Source organism: Solanum pennellii, chromosome 7, assembly GCF_001406875.1.
Source record: "Solanum pennellii chromosome 7, SPENNV200".
NCBI lineage: Eukaryota > Viridiplantae > Streptophyta > Magnoliopsida > Solanales > Solanaceae > Solanum > Solanum pennellii.
Genome location: NC_028643.1, coordinates 79,261,942 through 79,284,840, shown reverse-complemented (window position 1 = coordinate 79,284,840; position 22,899 = coordinate 79,261,942). Strand labels below are relative to the sequence as shown.

The 22,899-nt window shown below is 35.2% G+C and overlaps 2 protein-coding genes across 8 annotated transcripts in view; one reads left to right on the top strand and one right to left on the bottom strand.

The window, feature by feature from the left end:
* Window positions 1–5,982, top strand: part of LOC107026218 (ent-kaur-16-ene synthase, chloroplastic) — a 7,230-nt gene extending 1,248 nt beyond the window's left edge. For all 4 annotated transcript variants that reach the window (XM_027918556.1, XM_015227111.2, XM_015227110.2 and 1 more), the window contains exons 4-15: window positions 84–369; window positions 449–629; window positions 916–1,133; window positions 1,217–1,337; window positions 1,468–1,565; window positions 1,657–1,871; window positions 1,962–2,074; window positions 2,173–2,271; window positions 2,649–2,864; window positions 2,958–3,099; window positions 5,009–5,254; window positions 5,347–5,982. In XM_027918556.1, coding sequence (XP_027774357.1) covers window positions 84–369; window positions 449–629; window positions 916–1,133; window positions 1,217–1,337; window positions 1,468–1,565; window positions 1,657–1,871; window positions 1,962–2,074; window positions 2,173–2,271; window positions 2,649–2,864; window positions 2,958–3,099; window positions 5,009–5,254; window positions 5,347–5,682 — 2,271 coding nt within the window. In that variant the 3' untranslated portion in view covers window positions 5,683–5,982. The remainder of the gene's footprint in view (window positions 1–83; window positions 370–448; window positions 630–915; window positions 1,134–1,216; window positions 1,338–1,467; window positions 1,566–1,656; window positions 1,872–1,961; window positions 2,075–2,172; window positions 2,272–2,648; window positions 2,865–2,957; window positions 3,100–5,008; window positions 5,255–5,346) is intronic.
* Window positions 5,983–6,578: 596 nt separating this feature from the next.
* LOC107026564 (putative cyclin-B3-1) lies at window positions 6,579–20,618 on the bottom strand. Of its 4 annotated transcripts, none has more exons than XM_027918671.1 (26): window positions 20,463–20,618; window positions 20,339–20,378; window positions 20,155–20,236; window positions 19,476–19,533; window positions 18,435–18,483; window positions 18,257–18,350; window positions 15,687–15,744; window positions 12,813–12,870; window positions 12,651–12,732; window positions 12,508–12,540; window positions 12,372–12,429; window positions 11,993–12,050; window positions 11,832–11,913; window positions 11,689–11,721; window positions 11,541–11,598; window positions 11,379–11,427; window positions 11,192–11,288; window positions 10,012–10,069; window positions 9,101–9,397; window positions 8,891–9,013; window positions 8,676–8,765; window positions 8,422–8,583; window positions 8,192–8,251; window positions 7,519–7,617; window positions 7,110–7,288; window positions 6,579–7,024 (listed from the first exon to the last, which is right to left on the bottom strand). In XM_027918671.1, exons 1-26 carry the CDS (start codon window positions 20,463–20,465, stop codon window positions 7,012–7,014), a joined length of 2,073 nt encoding a protein of 690 aa, XP_027774472.1. In that variant the 5' UTR covers window positions 20,466–20,618; the 3' UTR covers window positions 6,579–7,011. The 4 variants fall into 4 exon arrangements, with proteins under 4 accessions (XP_027774472.1, XP_015083057.1, XP_015083059.1 ...); XM_015227571.2 differs by having other exon boundaries at window positions 6,579–7,028; window positions 20,463–20,617; XM_015227573.2 differs by lacking the exon at window positions 8,192–8,251 and having other exon boundaries at window positions 6,579–7,028.
* Between the last annotated feature and the right edge of the window lie 2,281 nt (window positions 20,619–22,899).

Sequence of the window (22,899 nt, the reverse complement as noted above, 5' to 3'; positions counted from 1 at the left end):
TATATATATATATATATATATATTGATTTGGTTCTGAATTCAGATGATTAATCTTGTACTAAAACTAAATTGAATTAATGCAGTGCAATGAGGCGACCAAAGAAAGAATTAGGAAACTGTTCCATAAAGTTGAATTTTCCGTTTCTTCATACGATACTGCCTGGGTTGCAATGGTCCCTTCTCCACATTCTGCTAAAGTCCCATGTTTCCCTGAGTGCCTACACTGGGTGTTGCATAATCAACTTGAAGATGGATCATGGGGCCTTCCGCATCACCAACCCCTCTTACTTAAAGATGTTCTTTCCTCTACTTTGGCTTGTGTGCTTGCGCTTAAAAGATGGGGTATTGGTGAACAATTAATCAGCAACGGTATGGATTAGAATATTCTTTACCTAAAACTCCCCTCTCCCCTTTATCTTCTTCACACTACTGCATATTGTTGTTGCAGGTTTACGTTTTATAGAGTTAAATTTTGCTTCCGCTACTGACAAGGACCAATATTCTCCAATTGGATTTGATGTCATATTCCCTGGCATGCTTGAATATGCTCAACACTTATCTTTGAAGCTTCATTTAGAATCAGGAGTCTTTAATGAACTGCTTCATAAAAGGGCTATCCAGCTCACAAGGTATGTTCTAGATTATTTCTGTATGAGCTAAATGTGGTTTCTACTCCACTCTAGTTATATAAATCTGATGTAGCATTTCTGTGGTTGGGGCCTAGCTAAGTTATTAAAAATATAGTGCAATATGAGAGGGTAACTAAATCGTTCAAACTTGGGTATCATATAGATTCTCGTGACTAACTTACTATGCTTCAATAAGAAAATTAAAGCCTTCAAACATTATTGGGTTCTGATTCATATTGACCTCAGCTTATCCATATTTACATTGAAGATTCCTTCTTTATGTTAGGCCGTATGACAGCAGCCCGTTGGAGCTTAATGCTTACCTCGCTTATGTGTCAGAGGGGATTGGAGAACTTCAAGACTGGAAAATGGTTATGAAATATCAGAGGAAGAACGGTTCACTATTCAATTCACCATCTACTACAGCTGCTTCTCTTATTCACCTTCATGATTCTGGTTGCCTCGATTACCTTCGCGGTGCATTGAAAAAGTTTGGGAATGCTGGTAAAAGATTTGCACATTTATTTATTTGTGAAAGTTAGGATGGCATGTTGAAGCAACTTGTCTAATGCCTATCTTTCTCACAGTTCCAACTATCTATCCAATAAATATACATGCACGCCTTTGTATGGTCGATGATCTCAAAAAACTAGGAATTTGTCGGCATTTTTCTGAGGAAATTCAGAATGTATTGGATGAAACGTACAGGTAACCTTTAAAACCATGATACCCTTGGGCTTGTAGGAAAAAATTAGTCCTGTTAGATTGACTCTCTCCAAGCCTACACATGTAAGTTTTTAGTTTTACAAGTCATGACATTAGCCACAAAACAAAAAAGATGCTGGCTGCAGGGGGAGGATGAAATCTTCACAAGTGCTGGCACTTGTTCAATGGCATTCAGGATATTGCGCGGATATGGATATAATGTCTCCTCTGGTAATTCACTCGTTTGTAATCATATCAGTTTGTTCTCTTATAATGTTTTTTTGTTGTTCAAATAGTTTTGACGAGTTTGTCTGCATTATAGATCCTGTAGCTCAGTTTCTGGAGCAAGAGCAATGTAGTGGGCATTTGAATGACATACATACTATGTTGGATTTATATCAAGCTTTAGAAATGATTATTGCTACAGACCAACCAGTTTCAATGAAATTGAACTCATCATCCTTACAATCATTGATACAGAGACTATCAGGTGAGTTTTATCCTCCAAACGGACTCACCAAACAGATCCATGAACAGGTATTTGCCATAAGTTGCACTGTTTTTAGCTCATACTATTGTTATAGTCTCTTTGATCTAGGGCCAACTGCTACTGTTGCTTATTTTTAGGTGGATGATGTTCTTAAGTTTCCTTCTCATGCGAACTTAAAACGGGTAGCCAACAGGAGAAATATAAAGCACTATGATGTAGATAATACAAGAGTCCTGAAAACTTCATATAGGTAACTTCTTCAAATTTTTGAGGACTGATTTTGTGATTTTTTGGTTATCTTGTGCTCCTTCTCGTCAATTACTCTTTTTTATCGCATTTTGGGGACAGTTCATCAAATTTTGGCAACAAAGATTTCTTAACCCTGGCGGTAGAAGACTTCAACCTTTGCCAATCTATCCACCGCAACGAATTAAAACAACTTGAGAGGTTCGTATCTCTTTGAACCTTGATAACTAGGTGGAGCCAGTTGTCCCTGAGTTGTTTTATGATAGTTAGATCAGAGGTGGTATATTAATTGAAGAAAACGGAAAAACATAAAGCAAATACTACTGCTCCCAAGTGTTTTTTCTTTCCTTGTTTGACTTCTTGTCTTTCAACGACTTCTGTATATGACAAAAGTGGAAGTTGATTTCAGCTCAAATGCAACCTTTGACACATAAGTTTTCTGATTTTGTTTTCCTTATTGCTTGCCAGCGGATTGGTCTCTATCCTGTTGAAAAAGTTATGATATCAAAATGCAAGGAGATTTCTTCTTGCTATATAGCTTTCGTGATGTGCAGATTTTAAGTGTTATGTGATATCAGGTGGTTAACGCAAAACAGATTGGACAAGCTGAAGTTCGCCAGAGAGAGATCTGCATACTGCTACTTTTCTGCTGCAGCCACAATTTTTCAACCTGAACTATCTGATGCCCGCATGTCATGGGCCAAGAATGGTGTACTTACTACAGTGATTGATGATTTCTTTGATGTAGGAGGTTCTATGGAAGAATTGAACAACCTAATTCTGTTGTTTAAGAAGTACATGTTTTCATTCATATTTCCTTTGTTCATAATATTACTTGGTGATTTCATCTGTGTCTTTTTATTCAAATGCCTTGGTCTTTTTGGTAGGTGGGATGTAGATGTTAGCACTGATTGCTGTTCGGAGAGAGTAGGCATTATATTTTCGGCGCTTCACAGTACTATAAGTGAGATTGGAGACAAAGCATCTAAGTGGCAAGCACGTAGTGTTACAAGACACATAACTGATATTGTTAGTCTCTTTAGCCAAAAAAAAGTCTCTTTGCATTTTTTGATAACCAATAGAGATTCTGCACTCTAGCATTCATATTTCATAATTCTCCCACATATTCTACACTGTTTACAACATGGCATGCCAATTTAGGTTTTTTATTTTTCTGCATAGGGATTGTAGGGAAGAAATTTACTTTGTGGAGTATGACATGCCAAATTGAAGTGCAAAAACAAAAACAAAGAAGGGCCTAAAATGCCCCTCAACTATTTGAATTGGTACAGAACTACCCTTCATCCACCTTTCGACCCCCAAATACCCATGACGTTCGATCACACTAAGCTCCAATTAGTTTCAAATATATATCTACCAGCTCACTCTTGGATCTTGGTAATTGATGATGTTAAATTACTTTGCCCTTACAATCTTATACTCCTTTGTCCTATAATACTAGAATTCATATGGTTGACTTGGTTAAATTTTGGTCTACAGTCAGAAGTTGGTTTGTCTATCTTTTGAAAAAGAATGTTTCAAATATAGAACCACGTAAACTAACTATGTTCTTCTTAACTTAAAACTGATCAAAGGATAATTAATATCATAAAAGACAAGGAAGAGTATTGTCAACCATATGATAGCAACTGGGTCAAGTGTTAAGGTCTTAAGGAACTTATGGAGTAATCTTTAGAGGAGTGTATAAATAGAGAAAAAGACTCTTTATCACTTGCATATTTGATTTACCACCTGAGTATTTCATAAAGTAAGTTATAAATATACATATGTTTTCACAAATGCATGATTTCTTGATAAGTAGTCCTGTTTTGTGTAGTTTTAAGAATGTATATTTTAAATATTTCCTGTTCGTTATGTTTATAGTCTGTCATGACTCATGAATCAAATGCATCTGACAAGATGAGCTGATCCCAAGGTACTATTTTTCAAAATAAATGGCAGAGTTAATTGAATGGGATAATAAAGATTAGAAAAGGACAACTGGGTATGTTGAAGTGGTTGTCCGATTACTCAAATCCAACGGTCTAACCAACTCTTTTTTTGATATATTTTTAAAAAAGAGTTGGTATGACCGTCAGACCAAATCTTTACCAACATACGTGGAATTTCACAATGAAAATTGCAGTAGGAGGAGGATTATTGCAAATTTTTACTTGGAGGGAGATCTCCTGGACTATGAGTATGTAAAAGGGAGGTTAATGTGGTTAGCCCTAAGAAAAAACTGCTAGAAGAAGCAGTGTGGAAGATGAAAGTATGCCACTTAATGTAGTATCATCTTTCTTCAGTAGACTTCGCTTCCCTTTACATTTACAATTTTACCTGACTATTTTCAACTTGTAAAACTTGGTCCGACTCATGAATTGAACAACATATGTATTCAAGGATAACTTTTGTTGGCCTTTATAATTTTCCCAGACTAATACCACCTATTGCATTTATAACATGATGGCATCAACCCCTTCTATTCGGCAGTGAGCTTAAGAAGTGGACCTTCATTAATCTATTAGTCATGCTTTATTCTATTTTCTAAATGCCCCACTCATGCTGGGAAGAGAATTCTTTGATGATGTGTTTTTTAGGCATACACGGTTACTGTACCTTTGGCATAGCTGTCTTGCTGTTGAGAGCATATTTACCTTCAACCATGCATCATCCAGATTTCGTTGACAGCAGTTCTACTATCACCATAAGTTACCATATAGGGTCGACTTCAAGATGCTCTTTCTGTCACACAAACAATATCCCTCTGCAATGAGAGCTATTGTCCTCTCTGTATCTGAAGATTCACACAACACCGTTTGTTTACAAGTGCTTATGTCTAATTTCAAATTGGGTTTGGAAAATCAATTAGAAAATTCTTGCAGTTGTTTCTTTTGTTATTATTTATTTATGAGTTGAGATAAAATTATGTTTGCAGTGGTTAAATCTACTGAATGCTATGTTAAGAGAAGCTAAATGGGCTAGAGATATGTCGGTGCCATCATTGGACAAATATATGGCCAACGGTTATGTATCATTTGCCCTAGGACCAATTGTCCTTCCGGCACTTTATTTTGTTGGGCCCAAACTCCCAGATGATGTTGTGCAACATCCTGAATACCACAGTTTATTCGAGTTAGTGAGCACCTGCGGACGTCTTCTTAATGACATCAGGAGTTTTGAGGTATATACATGCTTCATCATTTTGCATCAAAAATTCCTGTGCTGGTTCGTCATTCTCTAAGTTTCTTGATCCCTTAATGTATTTTTTTGCAGAGAGAGTCGAAGGATGGAAAACTTAATGCTGTAACCTTGAGCGTCACTCATGGAAATGGCAGAATAAGTGAGGAAGCAGCCATTGAAGGATTGAGTCACAGAGTTGAAATGCAAAGGAAAGAACTCCTGAAATTGGTTTTGCAAAGAGAGGGCAGCGTAGTTCCAAATGCTTGCAAGGATTTGTTTTGGGAAATGAGCAAAGTGTTGCATCAATTTTACATCAAGGACGATGGTTTCAGTTCAATGGGGATGGCCGATACTGTGAATGCAATTATTCATGAACCTATAACTCTTAACTACCTTGGGGATTCAAAACTAATTACTGATTACAATTAAGAGGTCTCAAACCCTTAGATTTCGTGCTCTCCTTAGCCAGTGCATCCACAGCCATTTCTGTTTTATTGTGCATACAGGTTAATATCATGACCTTTCTTGTAATTTTTTGGTGTTACTGTGTGGTGTGAGAACATGGACACTCCAGCATATGTCTACTACTGATTTCGAGCATGTCATCTTGATTTGATGGAACTTGATAGCTGTACATGTCCCTTCCGTCCTTGGAAGCAAGGCTTTCATGGGTACTTCCACCTATAAATTGGATCCAGTTGACACAATCTATGAGCACAAAGTTGATCACTTAGCTTTTCAGTTCTATCATTCTGTCAAGGTCACTTTGGATCACCAAATTCCCTCCCTTATTCAAGATTTCTTGCTTAATTGTCCATAGATAACGCCTCCTCATACTGATTTCCACAGCTACATTTTCCTTTTCTCTAACAGGTCCTCAATGGTGGTGAAACATGTATACATTAGTATTTATATATTTGGTTTATAATTTAATATTATACACTTACTCAAATTTGCATAAAAATGTCTAACAGCGTCCAAAAAGTATTTACACAAACTTCTACACGATTATACTAGTTTTAAGTTTTTAACCCGCAAAAATATGATCATATAGCTCAAATCTTCATAACTTCCAAAAATAAATTCACAACTCCCAAAATCCGTTTGTGAGCAATTTTATACCATTACCGTTTTCTCCAATAATTACGAAGACAAATATTGATATTGCACAATCTCCTGCTTTAAAAATTTCTTGGTTTTGCACTTCTATGGGTGGGGATGCCAGTTTTACCACAAAGATGGAGTAGTTATTGTAATAGTGATTTCAGTTATTCAATAACTTTTCTGCACTTGAATACAATATTGTCGTATTGAAATCACGCTAGTCGAAAATGCCCATCTACTGAGATATATCACTATCTCACACAATTATGACAAAATGAATACACAATGCTCTTCCGTGTAAAATGTGTGCTTCTGACTTAGACGAACAGAACGGAAGGACTGCATATGCTGAAGATCTATAATTTCAAAAAGAAAAAATGAAATCAGAAAGAGATGTACTTGCACTACTAAAATCAGCAGATATAACAGAGGGATGGCATAAGTAATCTATCCTTTCTTTTCAACACACAAGAAACACGTCTCAACATTTCATTTGGAGCTTAGATTTCAAAGAGAAGTCGCTACAATTCATATAGTCTTAAGGGAGACTCTCCAAAGGTCTTATTGATGCAACTTTGCTGTTGCTGGAACACATATATTTCTCATGTGTGACTTTCAGCAGGGCTGTTGTTGCAGACTTGTGAAACCGCAAGATCATTTCCGCACACTGTCTGAACATTCAAAGAATTTATGTATCAGTAGATGACAATGAGCAAAGAGAAAAGAGCCACAAACACTATGCAGAAATTCACCTGAGTTGGGATTCTTGATAACGTGCATGCATTCCCAGCAGTGGTGTCCAGGCTGGCATTACTTGCATCGTACATCTTGCCACATAAATAGCTGATGCACAAAGCATGGATGGCTTGTAGTTCAAAGCCTCGTATTCAACCAAGCACAGCTCGATGAGGTAAAAGGCCAAATGTTCAAACTAGAAGAAGATTTTCATAAATTTAGAAACATGTTAGTTGCTTGATTGAGGAGATTTATAGCTCACTCTAATAACATTCAGCACATATGCAGAAATATTAACTAGGATTTCAGGAAAGCTAGCCAGGGGTGGGGGAAACTGTCCATTTTCTAATATGATTGACATTGAACTGATCACCAACTTGAGAGGAGGGGATTCTGTTATTACTCATTCTAAAAGTTTTTCCCTACCCTTGTGTCTGCTTGAGCAGCCTTAAGAAGCCTTAGCATGAAGACATAAGGAGTTGCTGCATTAAGGCGAAACTTCAATTTCCTTAAGATATCCTTCTCCTGTAAAAGAAGATGTGCAAAACTGTCAAATGACCATAACCACAAACCTAGAGTAATCCCACAAGTGGAGGGTAGAATGTACGCAGACCTTACTCCCCTATCTTGACAACACTGTCAAATACCACTAAAAGCCTATGTTGCTCGAACTCTTCAAATGTCAACGGGTGCGGCAACATAGCTAAAAGCCCATGTTACAATAGACTTCCCCCCCCCCCTCCAAAAATAAAAGAAGGAAAAAGTATTGAAGTGTGTGATTATCTCATCTAAAAGCTTAAACAGTTAGAGAGAGAACACTTTAATTATTTCATTATATTCTCAACACGAGCCCTCACGTCCGGACCTGATATTTTTCATGGGCCAAGCACGTGGAAATTCTTTTTGATTTGGGTAGCGGTGAGATTCGATCTTAGGACCTTTGCGTGCTCTGATATCATGAGATACCATGTTGAAGTGTGTGTCCATCTCATCTAAAAGTTTAAGGTGTTAGAGAGAGCACACTTTTATTATTTGATTTTATTTTCAACAAAAAAAGAAAATCACAAAAATGTTGAAACAAAAGAAGATGCATGCTCACCATATCCAGCATTTCATCTCTAGTATATGACTCCCCAGATATGCTTAGTAAGTCTATGATCTGTAGCATTTGGAATTTTGAGGTGAAAGAGCAGTTACATATTTCAATCAGAACGTTACCTACTAAATGTGTTATTCATATAAAACATTTGAGCCACATATTGATCAAAATTAACTCCTTGATATACCTAAAGATAAATCCTATAAAGAAGTAAATGCATAAATATTTACCCTCGGATGCCAAAGGTCTTCATATTTTGATGCCAAAAACAGTGAAGTAAGGCCAACTAGCTGCAGATCGTTCTTCTTGACCCTCACTAACGATAAGTAGTAGTCCAGTAGTGTAACCATAAGAAATAGAGCTTCTTGCATCAAATCAAATTTCAAATGAACCTAGACGAGACAAGTAAAACCCTGAAAGTGATATCAAGGAAGTATGCACAAGCAAAACGAAAATGCATATATGCAGAATAACCAAGACATACTTCAATAAGCCAGTTGATCAATATGCCACGCATTTGGGGTGTTATTTCCTTCTGAATCTCCATGTAGTTTTTGATAGGCTGATTCTGAGCCTGCAGTAAGAATCAGCTTAAGCAATTGGATGTCAATACAAAAAGCATGTCTTTCTTTGGAAGAATAGAGGAAAACTTGTGTTGTTAGTTCAAATGAGACAGATGAAAGTATATTATTAGCTCACCTCTATAACCCAATAATACAGATAGATGTCATCAACATATTCAGTAACTTCAAGATGATTGCAATTATCGTAAATGTTTGACAAATTTTCCAGCTTTACACTTCCACATTGCTCCTTGAGAAACTGTCCACTCTCATGTCAGCAGTCTAATATGGACTAAAGAGAGCAGAAGAAATGAATGATCTGAAAGAAAATAGATTTTACACCAACCTTTGACCTTGCCATCAGTAAACACGTAAAAGACTTCCTACGATCAGATTTCCTCCTGGCAATTGAACATTCAGGTGTATCTAAGCTGCCATTACTACTAGAAACAACTTCCTTTTGATGAGGTTGCTCAGCTGAAATATCTGATGTTGCATATTTTGACAGGGAAGAGGTACTAACATCCTCCAGCCTTTTATATGGAATTGCAACTCGAGAGGTGCATTTGTGCACATTTGACATGGAGCTTGACTTTGAAAATGTTTGTGAATTGAGACCTCTGGCACTAATTTTCAGAACTGTCTGGAATATCCAAGAGAAAACAAAGAAATGAGATTATCCTATGGAAACAGACATCAGCAATTGGACTTTGAGAGTCAAAAGCTCCAGTAGTTATTTTGAAATAATTGCCTCCACTTGTTTTACTAAGAAACATAACGTGATACTACAAACTAAAAGTACTACTGTAGAAAGCAAAAATAAGTTATATATAAGTTTGTATTATAATGATTGATATATTGGATAAGAAAATGAAACCACTTAAGTCCGGACAATTTGATCTAATATGAAAAATTGTTAAGTTCCAACTGGAGGAACTTGCAATTTGAGACCTAATATTTTCTTCCAGCACTACTGATATAATGACAAGGCAAATAACTTCTTATCCATGCCCTTCCAATAAGGTCATATACAACAAAATTAAAGGATTATTAATTTCTTAAGTTAAAGTAAATTTTGAAACATCCAAATAGCTACTAAAATGCATAAGAGAAGATTAATTATTTTGTTGGATTGCAAAATTTGACATTCCAGACGGTATTCAACAATGATGAACACAATTCACTATTCATGGTATCATTTCCTGCTAGAGATAGGGGAAGGAGAAGAGGGTGAAACATGACAAATGCACCATTTACCTTGACTGATTTTTTTCTTAATGCCCCAATTTCCGCCTTAGTGTGACCCTTTGGAGCCCTGATGAGAGATACGCCACAAAGTAATTAAGAACATAGCATCATTTATTCCAATTCAATTAAAAAATGGCAAGCTCATAGCTCAACCTATGATGACTTGAGAAACCATGCCTAATTAACCTATACTTCTTACTCAAAGGGTTTTAATCAATAAAATTTTACAATTTACTACATTTACCTAAGAGCTCAACCAGCAAAGTACTATAATCTTTAAGGAGCAAGACAGAATTTTAAGCACTAGAATGTTACCCTCTGTTTAAAAAAGAATGACCTAGTTTCCTTTTTTAGTCTGTTTCAAAAAGAACGACCCCTTACTTTTTTTGTCAACACTTTAACTTCAACTTTTCAAGTGGCATGTTAAGGCCACAAGATTAAAGGATATTTTGGTACATTTGACATAACTTTAAATTAGAACCTCAAGATTAAAAAGTCTTCTTTCTTTTCTTAAACTCCGTTCCAAGCCAAACTAGGTCATTATTTTTTAAATAGAGGAGCAATATGAAAAATGTTGCTGAAGAGAAATTAACAAATAGAGCACAGTTTTATAGACTTAAAGTTACCAGAGTAAGAGCAAGCAGTTAGTTCTTTTGAGCTTGTTATTTTATTTATTCTCCTCCCAAATTGCAGTGATGTATTTCTTGGACTTCTATTTATGCTAAGGGCTGTCTCAAATCCTTCCTGGAGTAGATTTCTTTGTTGGTACTAGATGAAGTTTGGCATACAATGTTCATATTAATTATTTAAGCTCAAATAGTATATGCATTAACAAAATATGTATTGGCTTCATGATTTCCTAGAGACATGATGCCTCCCTTGAAGAGTATACTACTTGCTGCTTCAGACCTTTTCAGCAAAGTACTTATTTTGTTCCCCTTCCCAATCTTCTCTTCTTGAAGCACATATACCTCACATGGTACATGCGATGGACAGATTTCCAATTCTTCACCAGAAATAGTAAAGTGCAACGAGAAAAGCTTTTATACAAGTTGAGATAAAAGAAGATTATTTTTTTGCTGAAACTTGAGTATCTCTTTCATATATAGACTAACATCACATTCAAGTCCAAACTGATAATGGTAAAAAAGTTAAGTTGTATAGGAAGTTAATCAGTAAAAGAACTTACATTCTTGCCGAGGCATCACTAACTCGATTTCTCCGGATGTTGTTGTGGTTGCTCAGCTGTGGTAAAACATCCCCTGCAGCCTTAAGCTTTGCCAAAACTGAAAATAGATAGTGAGCATAGCATACATCAGTGAAGTTATGGTAGTTAATGTTACTGAAAATCACATGCTCAAAGTAGAGCATCTAACCTGGAACACCATTTATTCCTTTGCCTTTCTCCAACTCTTTGGGATTTTCCTGAACAAGTACACAAATTTTACATTAAGAAAACATTTTTCTAATGCCAAAGATTCCAGTCCAGCAGCACATGACAAAAACTTAAGACAAAAGTATAAATATTTAATGACAACCTTCGCTTCATTGTGGGTATCCTTGGTGTTCACCTGCTCTAGAACTGGTAAAGATCTCCTTCATGAAAATAACATAAATGTGTCAAGTAAAAGGCAAGTCACGAGCTTAGAAAACATTAATGAAATATATACAGGAGATTTTAAAAACCTTGATGGCGGTAGAGCATTCCTTCCAGTTGTCCTCAATAACCAAACAGAAAGAATTAAACTTTAATACAACTATAGACAGTTAATAGTACTTCCATCAAAGAAGTTAGGGCACAAATAACTATGTTGAAGATACCAAAATACCTGATTCCAATGGTAGCTGATTTACTGCCTTGAGTTTTTGTCTTTGGCCCATCAAAGGGGGCTTTCACAGCTTTGAATGGTGCTACCCATACACAAAGGAAACACATTATTTTGTAACTGACAATTATTCCTCTTTATCCTATTAGTGGAAAAATTCTCACCCTGTGTCAAAATTTGCCTGTCACCAGTAGCTCCACTCAGGTTTCGCCTCAAGTTTCCCTATTTTTTACAAACATAAAAAAACAATCTTTTAAGCCCTACTGCTATCTAAGAAAGATAAGAACCTAAGCATAAAAAATTAACACTTAAATACCTAAGCATCTTTTTTAAAGATCTATCATCACAAGCAGGTTAAAAAGAGAAAGAGGGTTGCCTGATAGTCACAAACTTAGACAAGTTCAAACAGTCTTCTTAAATTTACTTAACCTTCTCACTCTTTTCCGGTGAAAGACTAAACCAGTTAACATTGACAAGACATTTTTGTTATGCCAAACCTCGCAGCACATGATTGAGTCAAAAATATATATATGTAATAACAACCTTCTCTTTATAGTTTGTATCGTCAACGTTCACCTGCTGTAGTGTCAGTAAAGACCTCCTTCATGAAAATAACACAAATGTGTCAAGTAATGAGCAAAGAAAACATTAATGAAAGATAAATGGAACACCTAAACACCTTGATGGCGGTAGAGCATTCCTTCTAGTTGACCTCAATAAATCAAACAGAAAGGGTTAAAACTTATACAACTACAGAGAGTTAATATTACTTTCATCATGGAAGCCAGAGCATATATAACTATGTTTATGATACCAAAATACCTGATTCCAATGGTAACTGATTTACGGCCTTGAATTTTGGTCTTAGGTCCTTCAAAGGAGGCTTTTGTATCTTTGAATGGTGCTACCCATACACAAAAAGGCAACACGTTATTTTGTGACTGACAATTCTTTTTCTTTATCCTTTTGGGACAAAATTCTCACCCCGTGTCAAGATTTCCTCATCACCAGTAGCTCCATTCATGTTTGTCCTCACATTTCCCTAGTTTGTACAAAAAAACAACAATCTATTCAGCACCTACTGCAAGCCAAGAAAAATCACAAGGACCTGAGCAGAAAAAACTAAAGATACTAAAATACCTAATTATCTTTTAGAGATCATCACAAGCAGGTCAAAGAAAAAGATGGACATGTGATATTCACAGATCACAAGCATAGATAGGTTCAGATCGACAATTTTTACATCTACTTGAGACTTTTATTTTTAAATGGTAAGCATTTACACCTACTTATACTTCGTGCTCTTCTCCAGTGAAAGACTACACCATTCTTCTGCTTTTCTGCCCTTAATGGAGAATGTCTTAAACAAAAATGGTGTAATTGTTTAGATGCTGTAATGTCACCACTCACCAGGACCATCTTATGTCTGCTACAATATTATGATTACAAGTTCAAACTGCAAATAATAAAATTACCCACATACACAAAGTCAATAACTACGCAGTTAATTTTAAGGGGAGTAATCTCAAGAGGTTTGGGTTGGTGGGGCTAGAGTCTAGACCTTACCACTTGAGCTAGGTCTCATAGTCACGGAAATAAATGTGCATAAAGAGATCCTAACAACAAAGTTTTGTTCATGTCTTACTAGCCATAGCTATTATCAAAAGCAAGGAAAAGACAATGGGATGATGATAGGGTTCTTGTTCAACAACACCAAAGTTCAGACCCTCACTTCTCGAAGGACCAGAAACAAAATTTGTGTCCTTCAGATATAACAAATATAACAATATGCACTTAATTCCAAGCAAGTTGGAGCTGGCTATATGAATGTTAGCCTATCTAATACTAGAAGTTCTATCTTAGCTAGACTAAAGAACTCCTCGAAGACATTGGACGTAAATTATGTACTAGCAAAAGAAGTTGTGTTATAATGGCCAATGAAGTGGGTTAAGAACTTTGATAAGGCCCTTAGACAAAACTCAACCCCAAAATCTAGGTCATAAGGGAGGTTTGCCGAAGTCCATATAAGGAGACCACTAGTCCACCCCCAACCAATATGAAACTCTAAGACACTCTAATACCACACCCGACCCGACAATCTAACATGGGGTCCAGACACGGATGAACATGGCTTTGACACCAAGTAAGATATGTCCCTTGGGCCTAACTTAGTCTCAACCCCAAAAGCTAGCTCATAAGGGGAAATTTTTTTTAAGTCCTTATAAGGGTCACTAGTCTAGTCCACAACCAATGTGGGATTGTAACCCACTCTAACACATGAAGTGTCAAGTTCAAATCCAACGAAGGCACTAGGTGAATTTGTCCCATCTATCCAAGCCTTTGTGGACAGAGCTACCCAGTATCTATGTTGATAGAGATAGAAGGTACACCATGAAATTAGTTGATGTGCGAGCAACCTGGCCCAAACACCACAATTATGGAAAAAAATGAGTAAGTGTACTAGCATGTCTCNAAAAGCTCAGTGTGAAATTTGAATGAGATATATCTTTCTTTTTTCAAATTCAAAATGTTCATAATTGAGGTTACACAAAATCGGAGCCAGAAAAGGAAAAAGCGGAATCTGGAAAAGTATTCTCTAAGGGTAATGTAATTGAGTGAAATTCATTTTGTATCGTACAAGAAAGGAATTCCATTTGTGTATGTGCTCCCGATAAAAAGAAATAAGGTACTCTATTCCATTATATACATGGATCGGGTTGAAAAACCAGACCCAGTCTCTCTTGGAATCCTGAATATGCCAATAAATAATGAATTGTACTAATCCACATATGTCTCTCTCCCATCAATCGGTACTAGTTGAAGTAATGAAAAAATCCCCTTTCCTTACAGTCAAGTGGCTTTCAGCTCCTTTGATGAGAAATGCGAAACAAAAAAGAAAAAAAAAAGATCCCCCGTTGGGAATGAAATTATGCTCCCTGCCCCCCTTTCACAGAAAATGGAGAGATGAATATATTTATTGAATCCGTCGGGACTGACGGGGCTCGAACCCGCAGCTTCCGTTCCTGTTCCTCACAAGGTCTAAGTGGATTCCAAGAAACTAAAAGACATTTGGGACAACTTCCTTCCATGTGATCTAAGCCTACACTATTAACAACTGTACTTGTCATGGTTTCACACCTATGACCGGTGCATCTGGAGGTCAGCATAGGACAAGACATCCATTTAGGAGACATTCTCTCATTTTATCCTCTGTGTGCTACTTGCACTTTTTGTCGAATATGATCATTTTTAATCTTGTACCATTACATCCATCTTAGCATCCACATCTCTAGAACACTCAAATTGTGGATATGCTAGACTTCAGAGGCCAAGTATTCACTTCCATACAACATTGTTGGTTTTTCATTTGTTTAACAATCCTATTTTGATTATGTGTAGCATCTATCTATCATATGTCTTACTTGAACCACCGACTCTAGATATATAAATTGTTTGTATATGCACCACAACTCATCTAGTGTCACCTCAACTTAATCTTTCTTATGCTAGCTAATTGCAACACATATATTTAATCTTAACTTTTACCAGTTCTAAAATCCTTACTCTATTGAGTGTTTCTCCATAGTCCAAACTTTTGGTTTATACCTTTGCTACTTTCTTCAATTAACACAATATCATTTAGAAATAACATACACCATGGGACTTCAGCCCGTATAAAGCAAATAAGCTCATCAACAGCTAGGATAAATGCAAAATGGCTCAATGTCGATTCCTGATGAAAAGTCACATTGTGTATGACTCCTTTTAATTTCCTATTATTGGTTAAATAAAATTACAAATATAGATAAAGAACATCACCATAAACAGTTTATATAGAATATTGTTATGTGTGCATACCATGATAAAATTTCTTGATGAATTGTTTGTTATTCTTGACCATTTATCATTTGAATCCCTAAAAAGCAAGTGAAAAAAATAAGCACATATTACACAATTGTGTTAAGATAATTTAAGCATCTAGGGACATAAAAGATCTAAAAGAGGAAAAGATAGTCATCATGAATCACAAACAAAAATGGAAGTAAAGCATCAAAATATCAGTAGATGGAATCAGATCATGCCAAACTGAGCTCAACCAAGTGGAAGCGATTAGAGATTATAAACCACAGAAAATTCAAATTATAATATTTTTGATATTCCTGCATGGACTACAATGATTAATCAAAGAAGTCCAGGATTACAGTTTTGGGGCCAAAAGAAAAAGAAAACAAGAAAGGAAAATGCTAAGAAATAAGAATAACACAAGAGCAAGATGCATTGATCTAAAAATTTTAGGAAGATCTTATGGACTGTGCATTAACCTTGCAAAGAACAAACCAAATTAAAGAGCCACACACTGAGGCCTTTCCTGTTGAATAGGAAGGGGCGGAAGAAAGGAGTACGAGGAGAGGGAGAGAGGGAGGGAAGTAGTGTGTGAGAGAGGGGGGAAGAACTGTGGGTTTGTATAGGGTTGAGAGGCACTCCAAAATCGAAATTAAATTAGATGAAGAATGTGAAAAGTATGACAAAAAGATGAAAATACCATTGGATAAGGTTATTGGCACGGAGAATAGGTTGAGGTGGTCAGCTAAAACACTAAAGGAAGAATGACAGATAAACTGCATGTGTACATTGGACGAAAAATCTGTGGGCTAATCTCTAGCCAAGTTGAAGATCAAGGAGCATAACTTTAGTGTTGTTGTTATTGATCAAGATGAGACTAGTTGGGTCAAAGGGAGTGAATCAATGATGCAGCCTTAATGGGAACACAAAATTATACGAATAGGGGAAGACAGTTAGTTGTACTAAGAAACAAGAATAGTAAGGTGATTTGTTTGAGGGAAATGAGGACAAAGTCATAGAACTTTTAAATGACACTGAACAGGAGTTAAAAAGAGCTAGCGATGATGGAAAGAAGAATAGGATGGTGGGAGGGAAACGAGGTGTTGGCAACTCACGAAGAGGTAACAATGTCGTGCATGAGAGAAGGTATAAGGGGGAACAAGGGAAGGATGGAAATGTGATATGGGGGCAAGGATAAAAATGGATCATAAAATTATATCTTGGAACATACAAGGAATGAATGACCTACACAAAAAGGTCATTATTAAAAGAAATAGGAAGGATAAAATGACAGTTTATGGATCTTAGGCTATATCTTGGAATATGAGAGGAATGAAGGTCAAACTTACAATGTTTATAGAAAACTAAAATGATGGTTATATCAGTATTTATTGCAAGAAGTGTGTTGGGAAATAAGGTGGGTCAGGTAGGATGTTTTTCTAACTCATGAGAATGTCAAGGTCATACAACTTCTGCTGGAAGAAAGAAAGTTGGGGTAACAAAGGTAAGAAAATGAGAATTCATAATAACATCTTGCATTTAAAAACATGGGAACAGGGGATGTTTAAGGCCTTAAGGGAGTATATGAGCTATTGGGAGGAGTCGAAGGAGACATTTTGGGAGTAGTCCACTTTTATATGGAATGAGATATTTCATGGATGTTAGAGGGGGAACTCAAATACTACTGGGCTCACAAAAGAAAGGATGGATTGTAGATGTCAAGTGCAACTAGGAGTAGGATGGATTATAGATGTCAAGTGCAACTAGGAGTTCTCGAAGTTCATTGATAACCATTTTCTTATTGGTCTTCCTTTAATAAGATATGTTTCATGAGGACAAGGCGGAGAACTAAAATTAAGATCAAGACTTGACAAGATTTTAGTGCCAACCTCTTGGGTGGAGGCAAAAATCAAGACCATGGGATGTTGACACTAGAACTCATGTGGGTCCTATGGAAGGAAACAAACACGAGAGCTTTTGACAAGATAGAGTGCCTATGAATACTTTATAAATACCCTTTCATTTCTAGTTTCTTTTTGGTGTAATAATGAGGTTCCAGCATGTTAAGAAGATTGGTTGTCTTCCATAGGGAATAATACTATATTTTCGACTACTTATATACATGGGATTCCCCCATTATTAATACAAATATTTACTTCATCAGAAAAAGAAGACATGCCGCGTGAAGCCTATGTGTTCTCTTTTCTTCTCTCGACGATTCCAAAATGATGGATACAATTAACATCACAAAAATACTCCCATACACACTAATCATCATGTCATAAACCTTTTATCTCATTACATGGTGTTGCTGACTCGTTAAACACAGTTATATGCATGCTTACAATAGCCTCCTGAAGAAGCATCATTGCCATTTCATATTCAGATCTAATGTGAGAACAGAAAAAATAGACTAGGAGAACCATTCACAGATTCCCCTTCGCTGAAAAGCATATAAATCCATAAGACTTTTAGTTTTCCCTATCACAACTTTCCTGTAAAAGTATAACTAAGGACTACAACACAAAACACAAGAAAACCTCTGTCAGGTGAGACTTGACAGGATGTAAATTAAAATCACTTACATCAGTTTGGAACTATTATATGATTTGGTTCTCAAAGAGTTGCCCCTGATATTGCTGATATCAGTCAATACTTTTCTTTTGACAAATATCTTAACTGCAAATACAATGAGTGCATACTGAGAACGGTTCTGAAACATGAAAATTAGTAACTTTACCAAAAAAATTCACCTAAACTTACCAGAAGTGCTGCATTTCTCTTTTGTCTTCTCTTCGTTCTTAATATCACTCTGTTGAAAAAATGAAGATGGATGGACAAAAAGAAAGTAAGAAATCAAGATTTTGAGGTATAATGAATTGATTTATTTTACCATCGCATGAATTCTGTTAACGAGTTTAGGCATAACATTCACAGGATACAATATAATCTATGACTCATGCACTGTCCAATGCATCAAAATACGAAGTACAGAGAGGTGGATTCCTATGCACACTTAGAGAAGTCTAAATAAGTAAGGTGGCTTATTTTAATGCCAACACGTATTATTAACTATAGAACCTTGTGTGGAACAGGAACCAATACTTAGCAATATTATCAAAGGAGAAAAGCGAGAAAAAAGAAGTGCACAAGTGTTGAGCCTTTATGCTCAAACAGCGGATAAAGTGAAAATGGCACAAATAGAAACAGAAGATATACATTAATTCCACTATTCAAGAATGACAACTATAAACAAATAAGAAAACTATCGGAAAAAAGGAATTGGGAAAATCATAGAGAAATATATATGTTCAGTGCTTCACATTTCAAAGTAAGGCACATGGTGATAAAACACACGTCTTAGTGTCTCAGTGACGGAACTGAAGCACTGCCTAAGCGAGGCATAATACTCAGCTTGTTTTGTATCTAGTTCCAGTGCTTAATTGTGACCAGTGATCCTTGACAAGACAGGCGTCTAGGCTATAGGTGCATTTTATGATGACCGCAATCTATCACCATATGTCACCAAAGTACCTTTTTTAAAAAAATCAATTGTCACCACAGTAGTCTTTTACCAAAGGTGTCGTTATTTAACAAAGATCACCAAGTTATTTGGTTATTTCATAACAATATCATAACACTTCAAAAAAGATGTGTGGTTTTTGGATGTGTTCCTTGAATGGTTGTGAGAATTGTGAACTACGAGATAAAATACATGCGAATTACTAACAAAATATATAATCCATCTGCCTAGATATGCAACCTATTAACAAAAAATAATAAAGGAAACGAAATAGGACCAACCTTCAAGTTCTTCTGACTTGTCTGCACATCACTCATGCTAATCACACCAGACTTTCCCCTAAGAACATGAGATGGTCACATATACATAAAAACAAAAATGATAATTCTTTTTGTTGGCTTTCAAGTACTAATGGTAAAGGTGGGCATAAAACCTGAAAAATTGGACCAAATCAAATCAATTTTCTTCAGTCAATCTTACAGTATTGGTTTTTTAAAACTTCAGTTTTTGGCTTTTAAGATTTTGGTATAATTCTGATTTTTTGTCACTTCAATGGAGGAAACAGATTCTCAAATAAGAAAATGCTCGTTTTAAGCTCTTACTGCAGGCTCAGAACCATATATTTTTGCTGTATCAAAAGTTTTAGATCCTATCTGCTCCAACCATTGAGCCAATTTAAGAAATGTCTAACTTTAAAAGAAAAAAGTAAGGTAGATTAATAGATGAAACCACTGTTTAATGAGTTTAGAGTATGTATATATAGTTTGAATTCCACAAAACTTTCAAATATGATGCAATTTTGTAATTCGGAAAATAGACTCTCTCTTTTTTAAAGCAGGGACCCAACATATTAGGCCCCCGTCCCCACCAATGAACCGAACAAAACAAACTATGGCTGATATTCCGTATATGCTATTAGGGTAAATCATTTAATACAAGACCAGTAGATAGTAGGCTTACTTGCACCGACTGCTGAGAGAATCACGGCTTTGGTATTTTATCTTATCTGCCTCTTCGTAAATCTTAAGTTCTCTAATTCCACCTGTAGATGAAGCAGCTTCAAATAAGCCCCTTTTTTTTTAGAGGGAAAAAAGTAAAAACTAAAAATGAGATAAGATTCGATGAAATTGAAAGAAGCACCCACCGTTTTGGATGGATTTATGTTTCTGAGAGTTCAGTTTACCCTAAAACACATCGATATACATAACAATATATCAGTAGTAACAAAACCAAAACTCTCACAAATGAAAGAAATTAGTATAATGTACCATGAAACCTCCTTTTTTGAAGTTGTATGAGTAGCGCTGATCTGTCGCTCAGATCTGAGAAATTCAATTGAACAAGTGCTTTATGCTTACATAATCGGAGATGAAGAGCGGGTTTTCCACGGGTTTGAATTGCTAATGTGCCTTTTTACTCTATTGTCCTTTCTTTGCCCACCAATAAAATGAAAACACAAATTTCATTTCTCATCCAAGTTAAAATTTTATTTTATTATTTACAAATAGTTTAATTTTTATATATTGAGGGGTTGTTTGGTTATTAGTTAGAGTTATGCAGGTATTAGCTATTCAGGGTTTAGTTATGCATATATTAGTTATGCAGCATTTAGTTATGCAGGGTTTAGTTATGTTGGGTTTAATCATGCGAGTATTAGCTATGTCGATATTAGTAATGTAGATAAGTATTATTTAGTTATGTTGAGATTACAATGCATGAATTATTAACTATTGAATATTAAACTTGTTAAATTATTAATATATATTATTTACAAAATAATAATGCATGCTAATAAAATGTGAAATATATTGAGTAATATATAATGCTAATAATTGATTAGCATATGTACCGTTAAAAAATATACAATCAATTTCTAATATTAAAAAAATATTTGTATTTGCATAAATCAATCAAATGGTAAGTATATAAAAAAAATGAAAATAATTTATATATAATAAGAAATAAAAACAACACATGTTGATATGATACAATAAAGTTTCCAATTAAAAAAATAAAATAAATTAAAAGAAATAAAAATGATCTAAATATAAAAAAGAAATAAAAACAACAAACCTATATATAGGAAAACAATAAAGTTCCAATTAAAAACAATAAAATAAATTAATAGGGTAAATATGTAATTTATTATTTTAAGACGTGTATAAATAATATCCACATAACTTATTCCACCTTCTACCATGCATAACTTTTTACATAGATTCCTTCATAAGTTATGTTGGTATTAATTATGTAGGGCTATAAAAATGCAACCAAACATAATATAAGTCATATTGACTTTTGAGCCTCATAAAAACTTTTACCAAACATTGTAAAACTAATACAATATTTCATACATGAATAACATGCCCTCTTATACGTAATCAAACGGCCCCTTAAAGTTTTTTATTCTCCACTTTTTCCTACCTTTTTTAAATATTTCAAAACTCCCTTTTTTTTATCCCAATTCTTGAAACTTTTGAATATCCAAGTGAAATTCACGTTTACCCACATCCTTTCCAACTCTTTTTTTTCTCCCTAAATTCTTTTCAAATTGTTAGCAGTTATCAAGTTGATTTCAAAACGGTTCTCTCTCTAATCAATCAATTTCAAATATCTAAATAGGTAGGAATTGTCTTCTCCATTGTTCTTTTATTCAAGTTCTTGTTTTTATTCAAAATTTTGTTCTTGATATATATGGATAAGGGTGCTTCTTATAAGATTGGGGTTACTCAACCAATTTTCTATAAGAATAATTGAATATATGATTCTGACGATGACAATAGGTCGAAAACATATCTAAAAATTTTGAATGACCCAGTAGCAATGAAGAAGAAGCAAAGTATTTTCAAGTCGAACAAGGAAGCATCATCATCCTCAAAATCAAATGTTGTAAAAAAAAACATCCTTCTAAAAGGAAGGAAAACAATACTTCCAATCTCAAGGCTTTTATTGTCCAAAGTATATGTTTTCATTTGTTTTCTTCTTCAAATTTTAATGTCTGATAACTATTTAGTATGTTGGGTCTCAACAAACTGATACGTTATTCGGATCAACAACAATACGTTATTTTTACATTATACTGTTCACATGTTTTGTGGATACTAATCGATTTGTAAAGGGTTGGTACATTAAAATTTTTGTAAAGGGTTGGTACATTAAAATTTTTGTTCTCATATGTATTAGATTTCAAATTCTATAGTTAATCTTTTGTTAGTTATATTCATAACCACGACTTCACATAGAGAGAAAAGTGAGAATTATTCATCAAACTGAAGTCTTCAAGATCGATAGGTTTGCTACGTTTAAAACGTTCTTGAGTGAGAAGGTTTTTAACGTGTAGAATTATCTTCTTGTTTTGTTCTTGATTGTAATTTACAGTTTATTGTACAAAGGGTGGGTTTGGCTCTTTGTAGGGTTGAGTGTTAGTGAGAGTTGTAACAAAAGGTGGGTTTGGCCTTTTGGAGAGATCGATTGGAGTCAATCGAGGGAGTAGTAGAGATAAGACTTTTTGATTATTGAGTTGTAATCACAAAATCTTATAGTTGAATTAATAAAACGAGGTTTTTCCTTCCTTGAGTGAGGAAGGTTTTTAATTCAGTAAGTGTTTGTGTCTTTACTCTGTCTTTACTTAAAAGCAACTTACACGAACCTGGTTCGTGTTCTGGGGTAAGGTTTCTTCAATTGGTATCAGAGCAGGTCTTTTCG